The sequence below is a fragment of the Stenella coeruleoalba genome (genome assembly GCF_951394435.1).
Source record: "Stenella coeruleoalba genome assembly, chromosome: 9".
NCBI classification, from domain to species: Eukaryota; Metazoa; Chordata; class Mammalia; order Artiodactyla; family Delphinidae; genus Stenella; species Stenella coeruleoalba.
In genome coordinates this window covers 98,258,041-98,284,729 of record NC_137155.1, presented here as the reverse complement: position 1 = coordinate 98,284,729, position 26,689 = coordinate 98,258,041, and the positions used below count along the sequence as shown (strand labels likewise).

The 26,689-nt window shown below is 44.4% G+C and overlaps 1 protein-coding gene across 1 annotated transcript; it reads right to left on the bottom strand.

Moving 5' to 3' along the window:
• Positions 1–337: 337 nt before the first annotated feature.
• On the bottom strand, positions 338–25,171 carry ZNF398 (zinc finger protein 398; the record flags this gene model as incomplete). The annotated part of the gene is made up of 5 exons (XM_079931964.1): positions 338–6,358; positions 7,757–7,870; positions 17,819–17,932; positions 18,481–18,607; positions 24,974–25,171. Coding segments are annotated over 5 exons (1,698 nt in total), but the record flags the coding sequence as incomplete, so codon positions are not given.
• Positions 25,172–26,689: the final 1,518 nt, after the last annotated feature.

Below are 26,689 nucleotides of genomic sequence, written 5' to 3'. Positions count from 1 at the left end.
GCATACCTCTCCAAGGTGTTGATTCTGCTGTGTCAAAGGAATCACTCAATAGGGCAGAATCTGGGGAGAAACCAGACAAGGAAAACAGGACCAGGAAGTAAAATCTTAAGTTCTATGATTTTAGAGTTGGAAGGGACCTTCTACTACCACCTTGTTCAATCTGCCCATTAGAATTAGGAAAATGAGATCTACACAGTCTAAGTGGCTTGCTCCGTACCAAGCAGGTAGAGAATGTTAAGCTACAACCAGAATCATTTGTAATCCCTTCGCAGGTGGTCTTCCCACTGCACGATCATTCATCGAGCATCCACGTCCCTGACAGCACGTGACACCAGAAGGAATACAAAAGAAGACATGGCCCCAGTTCTTGGGAAGCTTAATTTTTAGACCAGCTTCAAGATTTTACAGTAAATACTGGCTTTGCTAATAGCAGACACAAAGCCACGTAGCCCAATGAGGTTTTACTAAATATTTTATTTGAAATGTAACCTGGCAATTTTAAGAGCATTGCAGCGCAGTACTTCTGAGGCCTCTCTGATTGACTGTATCTCTCTGCATTCTTCAGTGGGCAGTTGGTCTTAAGGGGCAGAATTATGTTTTGTTTTGAAGAGGCAATTTGACCAAGCTGACAGAAGTCATTGTGTATGTGTGTATAAATAGAATTATGGCCAGAGTTACATATTTAAAAAGAAAGTGGAGCTGGGACAGAAAGGAGGAATATCACCCTAGAAAGTAACAAATTACTTCTTTTGCAAGATACAGAAACAGCACCTTCCAGGTCCTTTACGCAGGGGCCATGAGCTCTGGTCTAGGATGTGCTGATGAAGCAGAAGCCTTTCAAGCAAGCCTGATACAGGTGAAACAGAGTTTTCCTCTCCTCGCAGTACTAGGAATGCCCCACTGTGCCACCGTTTGCCCATTCCCATGTCAGTCTACCAGGCCCACAGATCCTGGGATCTGGGACCTTCCCGCCTGACTACAGCTGACTGAACCAAGATGAGCATGTAACCCAAGGGCAGCCAGTCCAAGGGTCGGCTGGAGACTTCTGTGGCCTGGTATTGAAAGAGGAGCTGGGTCAGATCCTACATGTTAGAACGTGAACTAAGAAAAGTCAAGAGAATCAGAACCACCTGGTGTCATGGCGCACACAAACTTTTGGGAGCCAGGAGATACAGAAAACACAGAGTAAACGAACAGGCTAAATGGAAGCAAAAGATGGAAGGCGTAAGCTATGTCATCAAGCAATCACGTGCTTTTGCAGAGCGACCTCAGTTCTCTGCACCTTCCCCTCTCCGGTTGGGCCTGCACCTTTCCTGATGGCTGCCCCCTGACACCTCCGTGTGCCAGGCTCTGTGCTAAGCACTTTCACAGGTTCCCCCCAAACCCTGACACCTCCAAGACATAGCACCATTCTATTTTACATTTAAGGAAACTAGGCTTAGGATGGCTAAATAATATGTTATGTTACTTCTTATGATGTCAGGACTTGAACCTAGGTCTGAATCTAGTCCCTGCTTTAAGCCATTAAGCTGTACTAACCCACATGGCATGTCCTTACAAGGCCCAAGCACTCCCTACTCCCATCTCCCACCAAGTTGCCCTAACTTGAGGATCTTTTGCTTGTAAGAGCCTGACACTTCCCAAGTCAAAGAATGTCCTCTGTGTAAAACCCTGTGAGAAGACTGCTTCCTTTGTCGAGTGAAGGGAACAGGGTCAAAGGTGTCCACCGAGCACACAGAAAGAACATATCTCTGATGATAACAGAGTGCCTGGTCTGTGAGAACCTCTCGGGGAGACTTGCTTTTCCTCATCGCTCCTCAGCAGCCCTCAGGCAGCTGAGGAGGATGCTTTTTGTTGTCTAAGAAGCTACAATGTGGGATGTGGCTGTGGGACAGCATGCCCGGCCCCTCCTCAAGAGGAAATCTGAGCAGAAATTTGGGTTCTCCATCCCATTCGGAATGAACAGATAAAGGAACTCGGGCCCTCTTTCATCATCAACAAGACCGTTGCCAACTGAGACAGTGAACGTTTATTACTCCCTAGTAAGCCATAAGGTCTGGTCCTGGTTGAGATAGGCATGGACACCCAAATATTTAAAAATGCTCCAAAGAGAAGCCCAGCAGAGTCCCCCAACAGAAAGTCCGCAGACTGTTACTAATGATGAGGGAAGTTATGTAAAGCACTGCTGGGAAGTTACGTAAAGTAGCTAGAGCCCAGCCATGGTGTTCCAGTAACAAATATCCAGCAGAAAAGGTCAGAGTCTTCTTTCACTTTCTGGACAATCAACTCCATTTATGTTCACATCTGTGGCTGAGCCAGAGGTTCATCTTACGGTGATAATGAAAAATCTAGTAAGCAAAGAGTGAATCTGGTTACAGTCAACAGCTGGATCCACTCCAAGGAGATGCTGCCTATTTATGTGATAGTACAGACTTCCCAGCCCAGCGGGCAGACTGATGAAGGGCACGTTTCTAGGTTTTCCTCTTTCCCACTGTGTCTGGTCAGGAAGACCAATCCTCAGTTACTGTTAAGTGTATGGTTTGTCTCAGGAGCCCTTGATGGACCACGTTTCTCCACACACTGGAACCCCTCTGTTGGACTTATCTTTTCCACTGGTCTATTTTACTTATCCACTTTTGAATCTTAAGCAAACAAACTCGAATTAAGAGCTGGCCTGGAGTTCTACCTGGTAGAGGACTGGTGGAGGGAAAGGAGACCAGAATGTACAGTAGCTGAACCCCAAGTTTGTTCAAGGGCTGAGGACTGGATAACATCTACTTCCATCTTTCTGGCATGATGCTGCCCATTCTTCCCTCTCATTCAGCTTCACGGCTCTTGCCCCACTGGTATTTGAACTCTGTTCACTTCTTGCCAAAGTGCGGGCCCCTGCTGGCTACAGTTCCTTGCAAAAGGGACTGTGGGACCTATCTGCAGCATTTTAATCCACAGGTCTCTTTCATTAATAAGCTCTGTGTCCTCAGTAAACCTCTGAGTAAAGAATTTCCATCTCATCCGTCATCACACCTAGTGTAGGAGTGCCTTCTCCAGCAAACCCTGGCGAATGCTCAAATCCATCTGTTCAGAAAAGGGACCTCACCACATAGAGATCTGACTCTTCTTCCTTTTCATTAGGAAGATCAGGATACAAACCAGAGCTGGATCTCACACTCAGGTTCCTAGTGGGTCACCAGGAAAGCTGGAACCCTGGTTTTGGGACCCCCAGAACCCCCCAATTTCCCATGGTATGGGTCCAGATTCTAGCTAGAAAACTCTTAGTCCCATATGCCAGGGTTCTGTTTATCATCTCTCTTGGTTTGTCCCATACCCTTGCCTTTAGACTATAAGTTATGACAGTGGAATAGGTCTCATACACATTTCTTAGGCCTCCCATGATGCTTGGTGTTGAGAATGTCACAGATGTTCTGTAAATGTGATTATCCTAAGGAGCAGCATGTTCAGACAGAGCATTCCCAGGAGCAAAGCTAGCTGGGGGTGACACTTTTTTCCTAGTGTAGTTACACATAACTAGGCAGGGTGAGGTTTGGGCTGGGTGATAAGGGAAAAAATGGGTCCTTCCCTTATCATTTCATCAAGAAAGTGTCTTGTCTAAATACTCGCAGACCCTGTCACAGCCATCTCAGGAAGATTCAGGGGAAACAGGAGAGTACAGGTACAAACAACTTTTCTGCCCAAGACTTAGGACTTCTGCATTCTCTGTCTTCTACCTCAGTCTCCAAGCAAGAGTAAAACAACAAATCAAACTGATTTCAGTCAAGTTTCAGCAAGAATGTCGCTTTGATTTTGCTGTCTTATTTTGCTTTGCCTGGATAAAAGCCAGAGATAGAGATAGGATTTTGGCAGGAGAAGGAATGCACAAATTTTTTTTTTTTAATTCTAAAGGTTCACTTTTTTTCCTTTCACCAGCCTCATTTTGCAGATGAAAATCTGAGATCTGTAAAGGGAAAGGGGCCCAACTGCAAAGCCACTTGGGAATGGGACCAGGCTCAGATGCTCCCAGGTGACTGACTGACCCTGACAAAAGAACACACGGCAGCCAAGGTCCCCAGAAGCAAAACCAGCAGGAAGAGGCTGTCCTCACCCACGCCTCGTGCTTAGCTCTCAGGGGCCTACGAAGTCCCTCGATCTGCCCATTGCCGGGGGGGAGAACAGACACTCTGCTGGCTCAAGAAAGCGGCATTGCAACTATCATCTCACTACTGAGGAAGTGAAAGGTGACAGTCCATTGGCACTTTCCAAAACTCTGTAATGCTTCTGGAAAGTGCTGTGACCTTTCCTGCTGATGACTGTCAGAATATCAGACACCGGGAATGGAAAAGCCAGCTTGCTTGCTTGGAAACAATAAGGAAGAATATGACATAAGTGACTCTAAGAAACATGGTTCAGGCACAAACTCTAGGCTCTTCTGTCACTTCTCGGGGATCTCTAGCTTTTAAAGCTGGGGCTGAGAATCCTGCTCCCAAATTTTTAACCAGGACCCCGGCAAAAGTTTCTAGCAGTTTAAATGACAGTAAAAGCCTGAATGCTTCAAATTAAGCTAGTGAAAGAACTGTTCTCCTTAAGAAGGTTTTAAAGTCAAATTTTTTGCTCATCCAGTATTAAACAAAATATATTAGAAGAATTAATCTAGGAGACCTAGGAAGGCAGTCTTGAGTCATCATTTCGGGAGAGACAGTACCCAAGCACGTGAGCCAACTGGAGCCACTGTCTGGGAGGAACAGGAGTGGTGCCCAGGCTTGGGCACTTTCTTCCAGAACCATCCTACCATCAAGGAGGTGATGAAAGGCTCAGTTAAACATTCTCTGCCGCAGAATGGGCTTCAAGCCTTGGAGGCTCTTCCACGCACCTGACTCTACCTACTGATGGATCACCAGAGGCCGAATTACCCTGTGATGGACCACCAGAGGCCGAATCTTGCTTTCCAACCTCTCTGCAACATTCTTATAACTTCTGCTTAGGTAATGTTTTTGAAAAGATGAGGAAGCTGGGCTCTCCTCCAGGTCTTCCTGGGTTTCACAATGTGCTGCTCTTGTGAAGTTCCGAAACTCAAGCACGCCTCTAGCCAAGTGCACAGGACCCCAAATTCACTGACGTGCCAGGCAGGCATTACCACCGGGTTAGCGGGGTGCAGGAGCTTCTGGGCTTGCCTCTTGCCCCGCTGCCAGCACGGCTAACCCTGAAAGGAGAGAGATTTACTAAACCCCGCCTCCAGTCCCTTCCCCATACCACTGATTGGCCTCTAGACCTTCGGTGTTAACGCCCAGGCCAGCGGTTTCGAGCCCAGTTAGGAGGGGGCCCGGGGGGTCCGGCGGCTGTCCAGAGGGGTCACTATGCCCACCACAGCCGCCACCGTGGCCCGAGCGCAGGTGGTCCTTGAGCGTCTGCTTGTAGCGGAAGCTCCTGCCGCACTCGGCGCAGGGGTAGGGCCGCTCGCCCGTGTGGATGCGCTGGTGCTTCATGAGGTGGTGCTTGCGGATGAAGCTCTTGCCGCAGTGCGCGCAGCTGAAGGGCCGCTCGCCCGTGTGCAGCCGCCGGTGGTTGAGCAGGTGCTCCTTGCGCATGAAGCTCTTGCTGCAGTCAGGGCAGGGGTACGGCCGCTCGCCCGTGTGGATCATCTGGTGGCGGATCAGGGCCGAGTGGCCGTTGAAGTCGATGCCACACTGAGGGCAGGAGAAGGGCCGCTCCTGCGCGTGGCCCCGCTGGTGGAGCAGCAGGCTGATCTTCAGGCTGAAGCTCCGGCCGCACTGCGCGCACCGGAAGGGCCGCTCGCTGGCGTGGGCTCGCCGGTGGCTGGCCAGGCGCGCCTGGTCGGCGAAGCGCTTGGGGCAGTCGGGGCAGGGGAAGGGGCGCTCGGTGCTGTTGTGGACCCGAAGGTGGTAGGTGAGTCTGGACGGGTGAGTGAAAGTCCTGGCGCAGTGCGGGCAGGTGGGTGGCGTCTCGCTGGCGGGCGGCTGCGGGCCGCGGTCGGCGTGCGGGGGAAAGTGCCTGGGGCACTGGGCACAGGGGGCCGGGCGCTCCCCCGCGGGGCCGCATTGGTGGGTCAGCAGCATGTCCTGGCTGAGGCTCTTGCCACAGTGGTGGCACGAGAACACCTGCTCCCCGGCCGGAGGCGGGAGGGGGTAGCTGCCCAGCTGAGTGAAAGTCACTTGTCCCTCAGAAGCTTCGGCCAGCTCGGTGGCTGGACGTCCAAACGGCGCCATGGGCGCAGACTGCGGGCTTTTGAAGGCCACGTCCGGAAACGTATCCTTAGCTGCTGCTGGTGGAGAAGAGAAGGTGACGGGCACCTCGGGGCACAGGGAGGCTCTGGCGAGGCCTTCAGCTTTGATGACAAGCTCTTCGTCTGAAAGAAAGGACTCAGAGTCACACCTGTCGACAACAGGTGTCCCAGCAACTCTCCTGTGTCCCTGCCCAGCTCTGACAGGCTGCTCTGAGCTCCCATTGGCCCAGATAAGGAAGTCAGTGGAGGGCTGAGATAATAACCAGGGTGTCTGTAGTCCCTGAGGCCAATGTCGGAGAATTTACTACCGAACCTCTTCAGCGCTCCCCGTTTGGACAGGAAGAACCCTGGCATCAATCTTCCCAGCATTACTTTCATTATGATTCACCTCTGCTCACAGGCTCTGAAATGTTCTCTGTTGCCTATTGTGATTAGGCCTAAAATCATGTATTTATCTAATCTTGTTCTTTTGTATTCTGCCAGGTAAGTCCTTCACTATAGTTAGCTGTCTCTTTACTTTCCTGGAAAATAAAGTACACATTTCTGCTCATATGTCTTTAATCATTCTGCCCTCCCTTTTGTAGAATGCATCTCCTCTCTTCCCATCTTCCCAGATTATACCCAACCACACAGTACCAATTTTCTAAGGCCAATTCTAGCTTCACATCCTAGCTTGCGGGGATCTTAGTTCCCCAACCAGGGATGGAACCCAAGCCCCCTGCAGTGGAAGCGCAGAGTCCTAATCACTGGACCGCCATGGAAGTCCCTTTGCATCCTTCTTTAGGCCTTATCTAAATACCTAAACTAAAACTGATGTGATGTTCTCCAAACTTCTTATTTCTTGTATACAAGTCATCCATCCCACTCACCCTTGACATTTAATAATAGGCATGCCTAGCACTGATATGTGTGTCCCCAATATAAACTTCTTGAAGAGCAGAAACTGTCTTTTTTTTTTTCCCCAGGGTCTAAGCACAGAGCATAGAAGTTAAACAGGTTGCATTAAGTTGCATAAACGATCATGTCTCTTCTGACCTTGAGATTCTCTTCTGGTTCAGATGGCAAAATATAGATGGTGCTAAATGTCTCAGAAGACGCGTGTTTCTTCTCATGTCACTGTTCTTCCTGAGGGAGAGCTCTTCATTAACATTCCCATTTGTGCCTCTCCCAAGACACTGCTGTCTCCACTGCTTGTCTCCCCCACCCCCTAGCTTTGTTCTGTCCTTTCTGCATGCTCTTCAAATGTTCTGTCCTTCCCCATCCTCATACTTCTGGTGCATCTGTATGCACTTGTTTTTCTTCCTCGGACACTTCTAATTTGTCTTTACACTTAAGAGTATGTTTTCTCACTTAAAATGTATCTTGGTTTGATTTCCGTTTCATTTCTAACTTACTTGAACATGCTTTTTTCCCCCTTTTCCTCATTCCTCACCCACTTCCTTGCATCCACAACCCGACTTCCTCTGCCGTTTCTTCTCAGTGGTCCTGGCATGAGCTGGGTCTGGGTGCCTCAGTACTCACCGGCATAGGTGCTTTTGCACACGTCACTCTCCTTGGGCTCCTGTGGGGTGCCAACCTGGGTCTCTTCCTCTTGTTTAATCCAAGACAGAATATCTGATGTTGAAATGCCAGGCTCTGTTTGTGGGGAAGAGAATGGCCTTCAGGGCTTGACTCAGAAAGTGGAAATAATCATGTTGGTTTGCTGAATATTACATTTTGCCCAAATATTTATCTCTAATTAACTATAACAACAAAATGAAACTAGCCTTTTAAAAAATGCATATAACATCTAGAGAACCAGTTCAAAATGAAACCAAATTTATGACTCTTTACATGATAGACTCACCTTGATTCACTATTTTCGGTGAGCCCATTTCAAAACAAATCAAAATTTTTATAGTAGAGATGACACTCTGAAATAATCTAGATTCAATAGTACCTTTCATTTCATTAGCACACTTTCAAAGTATTTTCACCTTTTTCTCTCACAGCTTTTTTACGAAATAATGAAGCAGGGAATATTTTCTCCATTTAAGTAGGGGGGGCCCTCAGGGGTTAAGTAAACTGCCAGTAAGGAAGTATTTACAGTGAAAAGCTATATTATCAAAGATTTGCTTTAGGGGCTTCCCTGGTGGCACAGTGGTTGAGAGTCTGCCTGCCGATGCAGGGGACACGGGTTCGTGCCCCGGTCCGGGAGGATCGCGGCTGGGCCTGTGAGCCATGGCCGCTGGGCATGTGTGTCCGGAGCCTATGCTCCGCAACAGGAGAGGCCACAGCAGTGAGAGGCCCGCATACCACAAAAAAAAAAAAAAAAAAAAAAAAAAAGATTTGCTTTAAAATACACACACACACACACACACACACAAAGATGAACCGAAAACTTTAAAACAATGTTAATTTGAAAACAAATACAGGGACTTCCCTGGTGGCACAGTGGTTAAGAATCCGCCTGCCAATGCAGGGAACATGGGTTCCATCCCTGGTCTGGGAAGATCCCACATGCCACGCAGCAACTAAGCCCGTGCGCCACAACTACTGAGCCTGCGCTCTAGAGCCCACGAGCCACAACCACTGAGCCTGCATGCCACAACTGCTGAAGCCCACGCACCTACAGCCCGTGCTCCACAACAAGAAAAGCCATCACGATGAGAAGCCTGCGCGCCACAACAAAGAGTAGCCCCCGCTCGATGCAACTAGAGAAAGCCCGTGCACAGCAACGAAGACCCAACACAACCAAAAATAAATAAATAAAATTGATCCTTTAAAAAAAAATACATTTCCAGAATTACAAAGTTAGGTTTAAGCACAGATCTGACTGCTCAGAAACATTTTTCAGGTTCCCAATTCTGGGTTCTTTCCAAGAGATCATATTACTTCTACTTATTAATGATATAGATTATTGTTTCCTGAACACTGGGAGTGGAGAGAATAGTATTTGCAAGGCCCTCAGGCCTTGGGGATTCTTCTGGAAAGAAAAAAAGAACAGCCTCTAAAGGCTTTGCACATAACATGCCTCATTTGGTCAGTACAGAAACAGCTGTGCTTGCTATTCCAGCCGAGGTCTATATAGCCTTTTTTGGCCTAAAAGGACAAGCTGGCACGCTGACAGGGTCCAGAGAATAAATTCAAGCTCTCTATATTATTTATGAAAAAAGCCTTGTAGGAAGGTTATGGTTTTATTCCTAGCAAATGAACAGAAGTCAGTGTTTTGTTTATTTTTAGAACTCAGTGTTTTGCTCAATGCCTTTCAAATCTGTTAGAGACCACTGAAATCTAAAGTCACCCCCAAAGGAGAAATAAGAGGTTGGACAAGACTAAGGCCCAAAAGACTGTCAGCTTATGCAGAGAGACGGAAAAATACAGGTTTTTGCACACGTGGCAGTCTGTCTTTCCAACTTCCTACTTTGAGCTACAAGGCTGAAGTGTATTAACCATAATCCAACCTTATCTTTTTTTCTCCAAGATTTTATAAACACACACATATATAAACAGGCAGTGAGAGACTGAGTGTAAGGAAGTGGATCTTTTAACAGACATCCGAATGATGAACTGTCTATTCATCAAAAATATGAGACTTTTAAAATGCTTAATTGCTTCATTTGTCAATTTTCTGAATAATGAGTTAGTGCTCTAGAACCTCCAAATGTGATTCAAGTGGTTTTGACTTTTTTCTTTAGTTTATCATTATGAACTCACAGAATGCTATACACTGGATGAGTTTCAATCCATTGCAGCCATTATTTTTTTAACCATTTTTTAAATTGAAGTACAATTAATTTACAATGTTGTGTTCGTTTCAGGTGTACAGCAAAGTGATTCAGTTATACATATATATGTATATATTTTCAGATTGTTTTCCATTATAGTTATTACTGAATATAGTTCCCTGTGCTATACAGTAGATCCCTGTTGTTTATCTGTTTTATATATAGTAGTGTGTATATGTTAATCCCAAACTCCAAATTTATCTCCTCCTCCTCTCCCCCCGCTATCCCTTTGGTAACCTTAAGTCTGTCCGTGAGTCTATTTCCATTTTGTAAATAAGTTCAAGTCATTATTCTTTTTAACGCTCAAATTGTCCCTTTTTTGGCCAGCGGGAGCCCCTTCAGATCAGTTCTGTATCTTTTCACATCATCAAACATCTAGTTTCCTTTATTTCTAGTATGACAAACTAGAGCAGGTTCATCTTGTACATTTCCTGCTCCAAGCACACAATCAATAATCTCTCTGAGAAACGGGATTTAGAGACAACAATCTGGATGATAAGGATGCTAACTGCTAATAGGTTGTCACTGCTTCTAGGTCTTTTCAATGGGCAAAGCTATAAAATACATACCTTTTAGAAAAAGGAAAGTGTCATGAGTTTATATTAATATTTATGATTCATATTTAAGATTACAGGGCTTTAATTAAATCCTTTGATTTCATGCTTGTATCTTTTCCCTCTTATCCTGAGAATCTGGGTTCCTAACGACACTACATAATCTTTGCTTTATCTGAATGTACATTTCAAAATAATACTAATATTATTAACAAAAATATGGACTCAATTTAAGATTTTTTTGTGGTATACAGTTTAGTTATTTCAGTGTGTGTTTGATTTTTACTTTTTTTAATGTAAAATATTTACAAAGTTCCAAAATCAAAACTATAAAATAAGGTACATTCAGAGAGGTCTAGCTTCCATCTCTAATCTCTCCCTCCCTGTATAGGCAGCCATTCTCATTAGTTTTTGTTTTAATCTTGCATTGTTTCTTGGAAAAATATAAGCAAACATATGTACATCTTTGTATTTTCCCTCTCCATGAGGTATACTACACAAACTGCCCTGTACCTTCATTTTTTACTTACCAATATATTGTGGACATCTGTCTGTAGCCGTATACAGAGAGCTTTCTCATTCCTTTTTGTAGCTGTACCATTGTTTATTCAAGAGTCTCCTACTGATAGGCATTTGGATTCCTTCCAATCTTTTGTTACAATATTAGTCAGCAGCCAACCATAAAAGCTATGGAGGACTAAAAGAACAAGCCAGTTCTCCAGAAATGCGAGTGGCTATTGTTATTACAGCCACTGGCTCAGTATGTCTTCACTGAACTTGGGGAACCCCAGGAAGGTAACCCTTCTTTTTGAATAATGATGCTAAAGTTCCTCTGGTCATTTAGCTTACTAGATCAGTAAAACTAAGTAAATATTTATTTTATCAAATAATTGGGTCTTAGCACTGTTGTAACTGAATGCATGTAATATGGTTGTGTCTACTACATTTGGTGGGGGTGGTGGAGGTGTATAACTGAGGACCTTTTGGAAGTGAAATAAAAGGAGCAGGAGTACTGGAATACTCAGGTGGCCTCATGCAGTCACCTGCCTGGTGACGGTAGGGCAACTACTGGCCCAGTCACCACAACAGCACTCAGAGCACATCTGCACAGGCCTGAGGAATCCCAACAGTGGATACTTAAAGAGACACAAATGAAAGTAAAATCATTGGTTCCTGCAAGCAGCAGGCTCTGGAGAAAGCCACAGAAGAGAGAAAAACTGAAAATAGTGATCAGGTAAGAGGAAGTCGATAAATGCTGAGGTTTTAGGTTTGAGGGGTAGTTCAAATAGAAAGGCTGATCCCAAGAAAACATAAAATTTTAATATCTACACTGGTTGAATGTCATTTTAGCTATGAGAAAATCTTATTGTATGTGTGTGTGTGTGCGTATGTTTTAAACAGGTAAGGCCCCACACTGTCTGAAAAGCAGCTGGAACCTTGAGGTTCTGGGATGTATACAAAGGCATTATGAACTAAGTGAGTTAAAACAAGTGCTGAGGGACTTCCCTGGTGGCACAGTGGTTAAGAATCCACCTGCCAATGCAGGGAACATGGGTTCGAGCCCTGGTCCAGGAAGATCCCACATGCCGCAGAGCAACTAAGCCTGTGCGCCACAACTACTGAAGCCCGCACGTCTAGAGTCCATGCTCTGCAACAAGAGAAGCCACCGCAATGAGGAGCACGCTCATGGCAATGAACAGTAGCCCCCACTCACTGCAACTAGAGAAAAGCCCACGCGCAGCAACTAAGACTCAATGCAGCCAATAAATAAACAAATAAATAAAATTAAAAGAACAAAAAAAAAACTGGTGCTGAGATTTGCAGCAACATGTATGCAACCAGAGATTATCATGCTAAATGAAATAAGTCAGAAAGAGAAAGACAAATACCATATGATATCACTTATACGTGGAATCTAAAATATGGCACAAATGAACCTATCTAGAAAACAGAAACAGACTCAGACATAGAGAGCAGACTTGTGGTTGCCAGGGGTGGGGTGGGGGAGGGGAGGGGGGAGGGGAGGGGAAGGGGTGGGGGAGGGGAGGGGAGGGGGAGGGATAGAGTGGGAGTTTGGGGTTGGTAGATGCAAACTATTACATTTAGAATGGATAAACAACAAGGTCCTACTGTATAGCACAGGAAACTATATTCAATATCCTGTGATAAACCTAATGGAAAAGGATATATAAAAAGAATGTCTGTATCTGTATAACTAAGTCACTTTGCTGTGCAACAGAGACTGGCACAACATCGTAATTCAACTATACTTCAGTTAAAACAAAAACTGGTGCTGAGATTTGAATTCTTAAGCAGAAAATAAAAATACCTGACAGGGCCTTCCCTGGTGGCGCAGTGGTTAAGAATCCACCTGCCAATGCAGGAGACACGGGTTCGAGCCCTGGCCCAGGAAGATCCCACATGCTGCGGAGCAACTAAGCCCATGAGCCACAGTTACTGAGCCTGGGCTCCGTGAGCCACAACTACTGAGCCCACGAGCCACAACTACTGAAGCCCACGCGCCTAGAGCCCGTGCTCTGCAACAAGAGAAGCCACCACAATGAGAAGCCCGCGCACCGCAATGAAGACTAGCCCCCGCTCACCGCAACTAGAGAAAGCCCAAGCGCAGCAACAAAGACCCAATGCAGCCAAAAATCAATCAATCAATAAATAAAATTATGAAAAAAAATACTTGACACATGAAACTACCATTGGTAAAGATATAAAAACTTTTTTGCACCTTTTGTGAAATAGGTATAGAACTGTAACATAGCAGGTGAATATATTGAGTATTTGTGTAATAAGTTAAAACCTCTAAGTTTTATTTCCAGGATAATTCTTGTTTGCAAATAGGCTAAAATAAAATAAAATAAAAGGACTATCATATTTGGATGTGCTTTGGTCGCTGATTTTGTTTAGGAAAAGGTGGCCTTGCTGGATTAGAGTGAACGGTGATAAAGGAGATAAGGGTGATGCACCCAAAACAATGATGATCAAAGAAGTCTCCTCAGGACTACAAGGTTTGAGAATGAATTTATTTTACTTATAGGTCATTCTAGAATCTTGGCTCTAGTCCATGGCTTCCAAACTAGAAGAAGCGCTAGATAATGAGCTTTTGGTAATTATTCCATCTGAACTTCTTAGTTAAGGCTTTTCTCCAAAGAATTCTAAAATATTGGAGTTCAATATTAAAACTATCAGCAACCAAATAATGGCCACACGCACACAGAGCTGGTCTGTATTCTGGCCCTAGTAACAGAGTCAAAGACGAATTTCAGAAATCTCAGGTTTAGATCTCTCTGTATTCTCCCATTCATTACTATTTTCTACTAACTGTAAGCAGTTTTATCTAAGATACCAGATAGCAATGACTGTTCCCTAGGAGGAATAATAATTTCTCTTTTCCTTCATCAGATTCAGATGATGGCGATGGAGACAGAGCATAAAATTAATTCTAAGATATCTGGACATAAAAAGGAGGGGGTGCCACATGGCACTATTGCTATCCCCAAATCTAGTCTACCTATGCATATTTTTTATTTAATTACAATGCATAGTTCTTCCTAAAGCTCTAAAATGGAATACGATAATAAATTATGGGTGTTATTTTATAAGAAATATGGATAAATCCAAACATAATTTTAGAAAATTGTTTCTAAACGTTCATCAAAATTTTAATGTAAACACACTGGTCTAATAAAAATTACAAGGTGTATTAAAATTAAACAAAGATGGGGAGTTCCCTGGCGGTCCAGTGGTTAGGACTCCAAGCTTCCACTGCTGGGGGCCCAGGATTGATCCCCGGTCAGGGAACTAAGACCCTGCATGCCCCGCAGACGGCCAAAAAAAAAAAAAAAAAAAAAAAAATTAAACAAACATGATGATGTTAAAGAAGAGAGAAGCTGCTTGCTCAAAAATGAAAAGTTTTGAATCTTTTTTTATAATAACAAGATGTTAAAAATGATATAAACGGTTAAAGTGAAGAATAATCTATGAAAAAAATACTTTATTAGTTCTGTCACTAAAGTGGCCCAGCATTAGTATCTACCTGGCATCCGTGTGGACAGTCTGTTATGCACCTTGATGGCCAGACAATTAATACTATTCTCTGCCGAAAGGAACCAAGACTTTTTTAATGTGTTGGGGGAAGGAAAATCTAAAATAAGCTCCTGTTAACACAGCAGTCCTGAGACTGCCTATCCTCAGGAGGCCTGCTTGCAAGGTTGTCGCTTGGCTGGCAAATAGCTCCCTATGCTGATATCAAACTTTCCTATATGTTGAGTGCTTCACTGGACCTAAGCTGTTTGTACAAACAGTGTGGTTTATGTTGAACATCCACTTTCCTTCTGGGAGTCTGGAATCTTGGTACATGCCAGACAGAGGGTGCCTACGTGACCAGCCTTGGGTGCTGAGTCCCCAGAGAGCTTCTCTGGGAGACAACACACTGCACGTGTTGTCACAACTCATGGCTGGAGGAATTAAGTGTGTCCTATGAGACTCTACGGAAAGGGGACTCTGGAAGCTGGCCCCTGGTTCCCTCCAGACTTTGCCCTGAGTGCCTTTAACCTTTGCTGATTTTGCTTTGTGTCCTTTCACTGTAATAAATCTCAGCCCTGAGCGTGACTATATGCCGGGTCCTGTGTGTCCTCCCAGCAAACTACTGGGCCTAGGAGAAGTCTTGGAAATCCCAACACAGCCTGGAACATATTTTTTTAAGAAAACGAGTACTGAGGCCGTACTAGAAGGACACAGGAGACACAGCAGATAGTTTAGAAGTCCTCTCACTTGTTGACAATTTGAGCAACCAAAAGAAAACAACTGAATTAAATGAATAAAAAGGCATTAAAATATAATCAAACCTAAAAGGAGGAAAATACTAAGGGTTCTAAAGGTTAGAAACATATGAATTTTTTAAAGGCTATATACTGATCAGTCCAAATTATATGACTTCTATCCTCAAGTTCTAGTAAATATCTAGGTTGGTAATCACCAATGCAGGCTAAAACTCTAAATAATAAAACCAGAGTACTAAATAAATGCAATGCTTACACTGTTAACTCTAAATAAAAATGTATTAAAGTATAAAGGGTGACTACCCACAAATAGAGTCTTTTTTTTTTAAGATTTTTTTTTTGATGTGGACCACTTTTAAAGTCTTTATTGAAATTGTTACAATATTGCTTCTGTTTTATGTTTTGGTTTTTTGGCCCCGAGGCATGTGGGATCTCAGCTCCTCAACCAGGGATCGAACCCACACCCCTGCACTGGAAGGCAAAGTCTCAACCACTGGACCACCAAGGAAGTCCCCCACAAACAGAGTCTTAAAAACCAAGGTAAAAATAAATTGACAAGATGAAAGCTAAATCAAACTTTCATATATAACCTCAAAACCAAATTATTCATACCTTTTCCATTCATCCCCAAACAATAAAATGATACACTCATTCTTTCTCACTGAGGACTATGTCATGTACCTAACAAAGGTGACCAAGGAGCCATTTCCAATAATGAATTTTTCTGCAATCAAATAACCCACCTTTACTTGTGATATGATTTTAGACTCATTATTTATATCCATGATATAGAGATTAATAAAATTCAACCTGTTACATTGCCTAAATACAATCACCTACACATTCTTAAAAATAGTGGGTAGCAGATATATACATTCCTCAAAACTCAGAGAATGGGACTTCCCTGGTGGCACAGTGGTTAAAAATCTGCCTGCCAATGCACGGGACACAGGTTCGAGCCCTGGTCCAGGAAGATCCCACATGCCGCGAAGCAACTAAGCCCGTGTGCCACAACTACTGAGCCTGTGTTCTAGAGCCCGCGAACCACAACTACTGAGCCCGCAGGCCACAACTACTGAGCCTGCGCTCTAGAGCCCATGTGCCACAACTACTGAACCCCGCGTACCTAGAGCCCGTGCTCCACAACAAGATAAGCCACCACAATGAGAAGCCCACGCACCACGATGTAGAGTAGCCCCCACTCACCGCAACTAGAGGAAGCCCACGCACAGTAACGAAGACCCAACGCAGCCATAAATAAATAAATAAAATTAAAAAGAAAAATTTACATCAAAAGAAAAAATATAGGGCTTCCCTGGTGGCACAGTGGTTGAGAATCTGCCTGCCAATGCAGGGGACACGGGTTCGAGCCCTGGTCCGGGAAGATCCCACATACCGTGGAGCAACTAAGCCCGTGAGCCACAACTACCGAGCCTGCGCGTCTGGAGCCCGTGCTCCGCAACAAGAGAGGCCGCGACAGTGAGAGGCCCGCGCACCGCAATGAAGAGTGGCCCCCGCTTGCCACAACTAGAGAAAGCCCTCGCACAGAAACGAAGACCCAACACAGCCAAAAATAAAAATAAATAAATAAATTTATTTAAAAAAAAGAAAAAATATAAACAAATATTGAACTCTAGGTAAATGATATTCATGCTGAACTAATTAGGGGGAAATGTATTGATATCTGTACTGATTTTGAAATACATGAAAAATAAGATGTATTGATGTAGGGATACAGGGATGCAGGGATGGATATATATGTAATAGGGAAGTACAGTAAAATGTTAGTGATAGAATCTAGGTGATAGGTATCTAGGTGTTCATTGTAAAATTATTTCAACTTTTCTGACTGCTTGAAAATTTTCATAATAAAATGTTAGAAAAAATAACAGTGTATGGGGCGGGGGTGGGTTGTCAGAGAAGTTCATCTAATAGACACGTCTGGAGGATGAATTCTCTGTGAGCTTTCTATCTATCAAAGAACAAAAATTGCATGAGATTTTTCTGATAACAGAGGTGGGACTTGAGAGAAATAATACAACTGGACTTTGACTAGCAGTCTTCTCCACACAATATCAAGGAGCTGCCAACTGAAAAAACTAGGGAGAGTTAACTAATGATAGCTGGCTCCCAAATTGGGCAAAATCCACTTTGCCCAGGTGGATGCCATCAGGGTCTGCCAGTTAAGTGCGTCCCCGAGGGACCAGGCAGACTCCCAGCCCCTTAGCACTTCTGAACAGCTGGGCACACATTCCCTCGATAGCCCTTAGGTGTGTGGTACTGATGAGCGAAGGCCTTGGACAAGGTTATCTCTAAGCTCTATTTAAATGCCTGACGACCCATTCGCAGTCTACTTGCTTTAGGACTGAGAGGCTCTAGAAGGCCCAAGCCCTGCTTACCTTAGTTCTGAGCCATCATCTCTGACCAGGAAAGGGAGACAAGGAGTGGATACTCTCTTCTCTCACTCACCTTCAGTGGGATCTGTGGGAATCTCACTTTCCTCTGGCCCTGCCTGGTCCTCTGTATTATGGTCCCCTTCTGGCTGAATCTGAGATAAGACATCAGGTTGATTCATGGCATAATCTAGGAGAGGAAAATGGGAAAGAGGGTATGACAAAGTGATAAATGAGGATGACAACTGATGGCCATAAAAGCTGAACTGAAGGCTGTGAGGTGCAGGCCCAGGGAATTTCTTTCAGAGTCTAGATCACCTCCCCCCATCCATTCACCTCCAACTATGGACGCTATCTATTAGGAAACAAGTAAGAGGAGAGGTGAGGTGTGGGAAAGGCACATGTGCTACCTGGGCACCGCCTGCTACTTCCATGGAGTAAGAGTGAGTGTGCCTCAAGGAGGAGAGGCAAGGCCCTTTCAAAGTGAGGGATACCATGGAAACCACTGCAGCTGGCACACCCATAACCCATAACCTTGAACTTCATTCTCTGTCCCATGATTTGGCAGAAGGAGAGATCACGATTGCCTATTTAGCAAGGGTGAACTGGAAATCTTTCGCTTGGAACCAGAAGTGTGTGAGGACAGAGTGAAAATGAGGACACTGGAGGAAAAGGGACCATTCTGAGACTTCATGGAGCTGCTGTCACCTCATTCAAAAGATGCCAACTTAGCCTCACCCATGGAAATGAGCGACTCGTAGTTGCCCTTCATGATATTCTTATAAAGTTCCTTTTGCCATTCTTCTAATTTTTCCCACTCTGGAGTGGAAAAGTAGATGGAGATGTCATCAAATGTCACAGGCACCTGAAATTACAACACTGGGGTTAGTTTCTCTCACTGCAATTTAACCATTCAATAAATCTCTACTAAATGCCTACTAGTTACAAAAAAACCTAGGTGAGATGCTGAAAGGATACAGGCAATATTTAAGACACAGATCTAACCTCCAAGAGTTGACAGTGTTTTCACTGTGATAAACTTTAGGGCTATGAGTTCTAGGAGAGTGTAAACAGTCACTCATAGAGGTAGGTACAAATGCAAAGCAGGATTTCATTCACAGAACTCTACATATTGTGAATATCCGTCAAGTACAAGGCTTATCCTAAGCACCAAGATTATAAATATATCGTTTCTGCCTAAAAGGAGCATATGACTATACTCAAATTAATGACATGGACAAGAAATTTTGGAAACAGAGCTATAATGCGGTTGGGATGAGTCTAGAAAAGATGGGACTTTGGCCAGTCCTAAAAGACAGGTAGGTTATAAACAGGCCTAATGTGAATGGGAAAAACATTTAAGCATGGAACACTGGAGAGTGCATTCAGAGAACAGTTATAGATTCTGCCTAGTTGGAGTCAAGGTTTCATGAAGGAAATGGTCATATACAGGACAGAATCCTCCCACCTTCCACCACAATTCTGTCTAAAGCTAGGAGCTTATCCACAGGCAAATGGATATGTTTCTCTGGAAAGAAATACAAGAGTTGCCTGGGGAATTCAGGCACCAAGTATGGGCACTATCGCCTAGTGTGAAGCTCTTCTCCTTCTGCCATCGTCATAATGGCTAGCTCTTCCTTTTCCTGCCTGACAGCTTTCAGCAGTTTTATTCTTAAATATGAGCTTATTTCTAAGTATCAGTGACCATTTAGAGAAATCCTGCCACATGATCAAGAAAGACTAAAATAAAAGGAGGGAAAAAATAACTGTGGAAAAAATAGAAATACCTAGGCAACAGAATTTTTTAAAAAACCTTAATTAGTAATCCCATAAAGAATCGAGAGATATTAAACCCATAAAATAAAAACAGGATGCTACGGGAAAAGAAATAACCAAGAGCAAGAAAGACTCCGTGTAACTAATATACACACATATACTTTTTTCCCCAAATTAAAAAATTCAATAAAAAGATACTCATCTTCATAAACTTAACATATCCTTTAAAATACAAAGGTCTGTACAATTCTATGAGGCAATTAATTTCTCTCTAATTGCTTCATTTGTGCCATCTTTTCTTCCCCAACCATAAATTTTGTTCCGTAGGAGCTAGAACCATAAATTACTCATTTTACATCCTGCTCAGCATCTAAAACCAACTGAGGCAAACGTAGATGCTCAATAGTTAATTTTTTATCTAATCTCACTACACAGAAGATTTGTGATCGCTTACAACAGAAACACATGTGATAAAATAATGACAAAAATAAAGGATTGAGATGGGCTTCTGGTTCAAGATTGTGAACTAAACACACATGTACTTCCCTTTCCACCCAGAGTTCCATTGAAATGACAGTAAATAAGAGCAGGAGGGACTCAATACCAGTACCAAGAATGAGAAGGAGAGGCCGTCACTAGATCAGAATTTCTGATGAGTTTCTCACTGAGACCTAGAGGATGCGCCTGTGCTGGGGTCTAAGCTACGAGGAAGCTGCATCTCTGACAACACACAGGAAAAGACTGCAGTAAGGAATCCAGAGAATTCCAAGCTCAAAGCTGGCAGAGATGCTGAGTAGGGGTTACTGGTTATAAACTGCAGTCTGCAGGTCGACCTCTGGAATAGCGGGGCCCCCTGCCTTGTCCTCATCAGCCCTGGGAAAGCAGCATTTACCCCAAAGCTGAAACCCAGACCTCAACTCTAAAGAAATTAAAAAACCCGCTTGGAGGGCTTCCGTGGTGGCACAGTGGTTAGGAATCCACCTGCCAATGCAGGGGACACGGGTTCGAGCCCTGGTCCGGGAAGATCCCACATGCCGCGGATCAACTAAGCCCGTGTGCCACAAGTACTGAGCCTGCGCGCTAGAGCCCTCGAGCCACAACTACTGAAGCCCGCGCTCCTAGAACCCGTGCTCCGCAACGAGAAGCCACCGCAATGAGAAGCCTGCGCACCACAACGAAGAGTAGCCCCCGCTCGCCACAACTAGAGAAAGCCCGTGCGCAGCAAAGAAGACCCAACGCAGCCATTAAATATTTTTAAAAAAACAAAAAAACCTGCCTGGAGACAGCACCCGGTCCCAGTGCGGTGCTGACAACTTAGAGTACCACCTTACTCCTGGCCTCTGGGTGGCCCCCCGCACTGCCTGTTTGCTCCTTGCACAGCACCTTAAAGTGAAGCCCACCTATATCAGGCACCTATGGAGAGAGCCTCTCCTGCAAAGCAAAGATCCTTTGGTTAAACAGACTTACATGGTGGCAGAGAAAACACGCCAGTTTCTTCAAATCAACCTCTTAATTAACCTACTAGCAACCAAGGATTACTCGATATTGAAAAAGTAAAACTAACAGCATCAAGATGAGCACACACTACAAACAATCCTAGAGAATTAAAAAAAAAAAAAAGCTCCAATACATATTCTCAGAGACATTCAAGTAGATACTGCATCCATTAAAAAAAAATTCAGGCTGCTTTAAAAAAGGAGAAAATAAATATTCTGGAAAATTAAATATATACTTGTTAAAATAAAAGAAAGGCTGGAAGGAAACGTCAGAGAACTCTAGTTTAAAAGGTGAAAAATATGAAGGAAAAGTTAAAGACACAAAGACAATAATCCATCATCTGTCAAACAGTAATTCCAGAAAGAGAACAGAAAAAAATGTGAAAGGGGGAAAAGAAAAATTATAAAAATAGAATCACAGAAGAAAATTTTCCAGAGTGGAAAACATATCAGCCTTCTGACTGAAAGGTCACACCGAGTGCCCAACAAAAAGTTTAAAAGACCTACACCCAGATACATCCTCAACAAATTTTAGAAAAACCAAGTACAAATAGAAGATAAAATCTTCCAGAGAGGGAAAAAAAAAAAAAAAAAGAGATTTCTTACAAACGAATGAGAATTGATTTGTTATTAAACTTTTCATCAATGGCATTTGATGTTATGAGACAAAGAACCAACGCCTTTAAAATTGTGAGAGAAATGGAATATTATTCAGCCTTAAGAAGGAAATTCTGACACCTGCTCCAACATGGATGAACCTGGGAGAGGTCATGCTCAGTGAAATAAGCCAGTCGTACGGGGACAGATGTCATACTGCATGACCCTACCTAGATGAGGACCTAGAGCAGACAGATTCACAGAGACAGAAAGCAGAAGCGGGGTTGCCAGGGGCTGGGGGAGGGGGGAATGGAGGGGTTCTATAGGTGCAGCATTAAAGTTTTGCAAAATGAAGAAGTTCTGAAGATGGTTGGTGGTGACAGCTGCATAACAATGTGAATGTACTTAATGCCACTGGACTGTACACTTAAAATGGTAAATATTTTTTCTTTTTCTCCCCCACAAAATGGTAAATTTTATGTCATATATATTTTACCACAATTTTTAAAATTAAGAAAAAAATTCTGAGGGGAAAATTATTTTGAGTTTGGCATTCAAAAGTAAGGGCAGAATAAGAGCATTTTCAACAAATCAAGGACACAAAATTTCTACCTGTGTGGCCCATGTTTCAATCTAGTAAATCTTCGATATATTTCAATTTCATGAAGAAATCTTTGAGAGAAATCACATTATTTTATATATGACTTTGGAGTTTAAGATAGACAGTTTAGGGCTTCCCTGGTGGTGCAATGGTTGAGAGTCCACCTGCAGATGCAGAGGACACGGGTTCGTGCCCCGGTCTGGGAAGATCCCACATGCTGCGGGGCGGCTGGGCCCATGAGCCATAGCCGCTGAGCCTGCGCGTCCGGAGCCTGTGCTCCGCAACGGGAAAGGCCACAACAGTGAGAGGCCCGCGTACCACACACACACACACAAAAAGATGGACAGTTTCACTGTTATCCACTCATCCAGGTAAGACAGTAAGTAACTTTATGGCAAATATTATGTTTAACTTACCCAAAAACCCTTCTGGAGGTGCTCCAGATACACAAACAAAACACACTGTGGGGAAGGTTCTCTCTAAGAAGCTGACTCTGAGCCCTCCGCCGCCTGCTCACCTCTGCTCCCCGCCCCCGCCAGCCTTAAAGGAGCCTCCATCGCCTCTCTTCCCGTTCGCCCTTCAGCCTGCTCCACCCAGTCTTCTATCCCCGCCCCTGCACTAAAACAACTCTTGCAAGGTCCCCAGCGAGGCTGTGTTGCCAAGTTGTATTCACCATCCTCATCCTTCTAGCCCGCTCAGTAACACGTTAACCCACACGACCACTGTCCCTTGACCCTGTGACCCACACACTCACTGGCCACCACTCCCACTTATGGCACTTGGTCCTTGGGCTCTTTCTGCTGCTTCTCCACATTCTCTCCCGAAGTAATCACCTCCAGCCTCATGACTTAACAATACAATCTGTACGTCAGTGATTTCCAAATATTTCTCACCTTTGGGCTTCGAAGATCACTTAACATCTCTCCTGAACGTATCCCAGTCATCTCAAACCAATGCTGCCAAAGGAGAACTAATTCTTTCCCACCCTGAAGCATCCCCACCTCTGTAAGTGCCAATACCATCCATCCAGTCCTTCAAGTCAAAAGCCTAAGAGCCCGTGGTTAAGAGCATACTCTCTGGAGCCAACTGGGTCACAGTACAACTCCAGCATTTATACTTACTGACTGTATGAGCTTGGGCAAGTTAGGAGTCTTATTAAAGCAACTAAAGCACTTACAACAGTAAGTGCTCAGTAAATTATCACAGTTAATTTACAGCTCTTGTTCTTAATTCCTCATTCCCTAATTCCCATTAGTAAGTCCTACCGTCAATTTTCCCACCAAAACAGCCTGAATCTGTCCACTTGTCTCCATCTCCACTACTGCCACCCTCACTCAAGCCACTCTCGGCCCTCCTACCATTACAGCTGCCTTATTGTTTTCTCCTTGCTTCTGTTCTTACCCCCATGACCCATTCGGCCCAGAGCGGCCAAAGAGATTCTTTCAAAATACAGACCAGATATAACTCCTCATCTAAAAAATCCCCCAGTCTTCCCATTACACCCAAGATAAAGTCCACATTCCTTACCTCGGTCTCCAATGCCCTATGTCAGTGGTTCACAACCGTAGTTGCATATTAGAATTATCTATGGAGTTTTAAGATTAATGATTAGGCCCCATCCTGAACCTGTTACATCAGAACCTCTAGATGTGATGCCCATCAAAATTTTAAAAGCCCCCCAGGTGATTCCTGTACAGCTAGGGCTGAAAAACACTGCCCTAAATGAGCTGCCCCCTGCTTCTCTAGCCGTGCTCCACTTACTCACTGCACACCAGCCAACTGGTCTTTTTCCTTCCCCTCAGTGTTTCAAGGTTGTTTGTGCCTTTGGGACATTGCACCAGGTATTCTTTACACCTGGGAAGCTCTTCCTCAGATCTTCTCCCAGTAGGTTCCTTCCTGTCATTTAGTCTCAGCCTAAAAATTAGCTACTTTATGAGAACTTCTGTGACATCCAATCTAAAAAATAAATCACCAGATAGCACTTTTATTTTTATCAAAGTACTTAAATGGATTTATTTTGTTTGTTTATATCATCTTTCCCCCTAAAATTTAAGCTCCAGGGGAGCTTACAAGAATTGTTCACTGCTGTGCCTTCAGGAAGTAGATATCAAGCAAATACTAAGTGTTCAAGAAGTATTTGTTGAATGAATGAATAAATAAACGGGCATGTTTGGAAACTAGCTGCCTCCAGGCTGTCTTCCATAGCTCAAGAATGATGTTTATTTCCTGTTGTTTTAGGGACTATTCCCTTCAGAAAGGCCGGGCCCTAGCACTGTGGCGCACTCTGTAAAGGATGCGGAAGGACAGGATCCATGTGGATCCTAGACCCACAGACAGCCCCAAACCTTATATTAACCACTTAACTCCACACCCCTTCCTCTGTCCTCCTCTTTTTTTTTTTTACCAGAATTGCCAACAAATTCAAATTGACTGATTTAAATAATATTTACTTTTGTTTCCAAACAAGACTGTAGCAGACAGGTTAATAAAGAAAAAAGTGACTTGGGGGGTAATGGGCGGGAGAAAGCAAAAGAGAAAAAAATCCATCTGCCGGATAGCCAACTTTGGATTGGGAAGAGTCTTCCAATCTGAAGTCTGACACTTCACATGATCACTAAATTGAACGTGGAATGCTTCCAAAATAGATAAAACACAAAACAACTTCTTGGTTCCTTCAGCCAAACTGATTGACCAAGACTACCCCTTGCTAATAGTCTAAGGTCTAGTGGTAGCACTGCGCACGCAGAAGTGGAGGTGTTACCTTTGGGATATCTCCTTTAATACCGGGGGGCAGCCGCAGGATCCAGAAGTTCCTGTTCCTCAGCAGGTTCTCCAAGTTCTCCAGCCGCCTCTGCAGCAGCCCGTACTCCTGCAGCAGGGTCCCCAGCACCGCCCACTTGCCCTCCAGCTGGTTCCCGAGATCAGCCACTGTCTTTTCGCAGCTGGCCAGCTTCTTTTCGGCTGTCCCTGTCCGTCCTTCCAGGTGCAGGAGTCGCCGGCTGTGGACCTCCACCTTTCTCTCGATAGCCTGCACGGCCGCCACTACTGTCCACAAGGAGATGGCCGCAGTCTGCAGGTGTGCTTCATTTGCTGCTGGGGGTGTGGGAAGAGGAAGCGCCTGCAGGGATGTAAGGCATTCGGAGTCCCATTCAGAAGTCTGTGTGCAGTGGAAAGAGATGAGACATTGAGTGTTAGAAGGAGCCCTGATCCGAACTAAAATGAGATAAGCGCTGCTTAAGTGGCCAGCGGAGATTAATCTAAATATAGTATTAGTAGTGCCTGCATAAGCCTCATCTTTATGGAGCTCATTGACATCAAAAGCCAAGAGAATTGCTTTGGTGGTTGAGGGATGGAGTAGGTAAGACAGTGAACAGGTGAAACTGGATCAAGAAGCAGCCTGGCACAGAGCCAGCCACCCAGAGGCCAGGTTGCTGCAGCATCCTCTGGCTCTGGAAAAGCTCTAAGTGCATCAGGATCTTTCCAGGTTTCAGTGAGCTCGGTGCCCTTCTGATAAACCCCTTATTTATTGACTTAGGCTCCGGCCCCATCCATCACCCTGCTGACAAGCCACAACCATATCATTCAGTAGCAGCTGAAAAAGCTGAGAATGTCAAGTGTGGAGAAAGCATGACAGCTATTTTCAAATATTTGAGGGTTATAAAACAGAAGGCAGGACAGACTTGTTTACTCCTATACTGTGTTACTCCAGAGGGCAGAACTAGAACCAACATGAAATTTTCAGGAACGTAAACTCTGGCCTATTTGAACTAGATCTTTCCAAGAACATAACAGGCTGCCTCCTCACTGAACATACCTTGGAACAAAGAGTGTATAGAAAATGAAACTCCTACAAGAAACGGGAGGTTGGGTGAGGGTGACCTCTGCAAAGCCTTCTGACTCTACGAGTTTGATAACCGGCTCTTTGGCCGTAACCTCCGGTCTCTGCAGCTCTCCCACCACCTTTTTCTCCTTTCACCTGCTCTGCGATCCCACTGAACCCTTAACTGTTCCATTTGCTCCTGGTTTACCGGCCTGCTCCGGGCTTTGCTTTCTTCCTTAGGTGATCATTTCAGCTAACTTCAACCCCTTCACTCGTCTGCCTTTCTGCCTCACCTGCTCGGCTAACCTCCGGCTTTGAATCAGTTCAATTGTTCTCATTCTCTGTTCCTGGAAGCAGGCTGGTAAGCCCTACGAAATGAAGTCACACAACCAGGTAAACTGGTGTCACCACACACCCACGGTCTCTAAGCTCAGCAGGGACTCAGCACTGTCCTGTGCCCCACACTCCGCTTCCCATTCCACAGCGTGGCCACCACAAGCCCCTGGCCCTCTCCAGCTTTTAGGCTCAAACTAATGAGCCTAAGTATCATCTGGAGGCCCTGCTAAAATGCAAGACTCTGCTTCAGTAGGTCGGGTAGGAAAACTGGGAGTTTGCATTGAAAACAAGGTGATGTTGCTGTTGCTGCTTCAGGGAGCG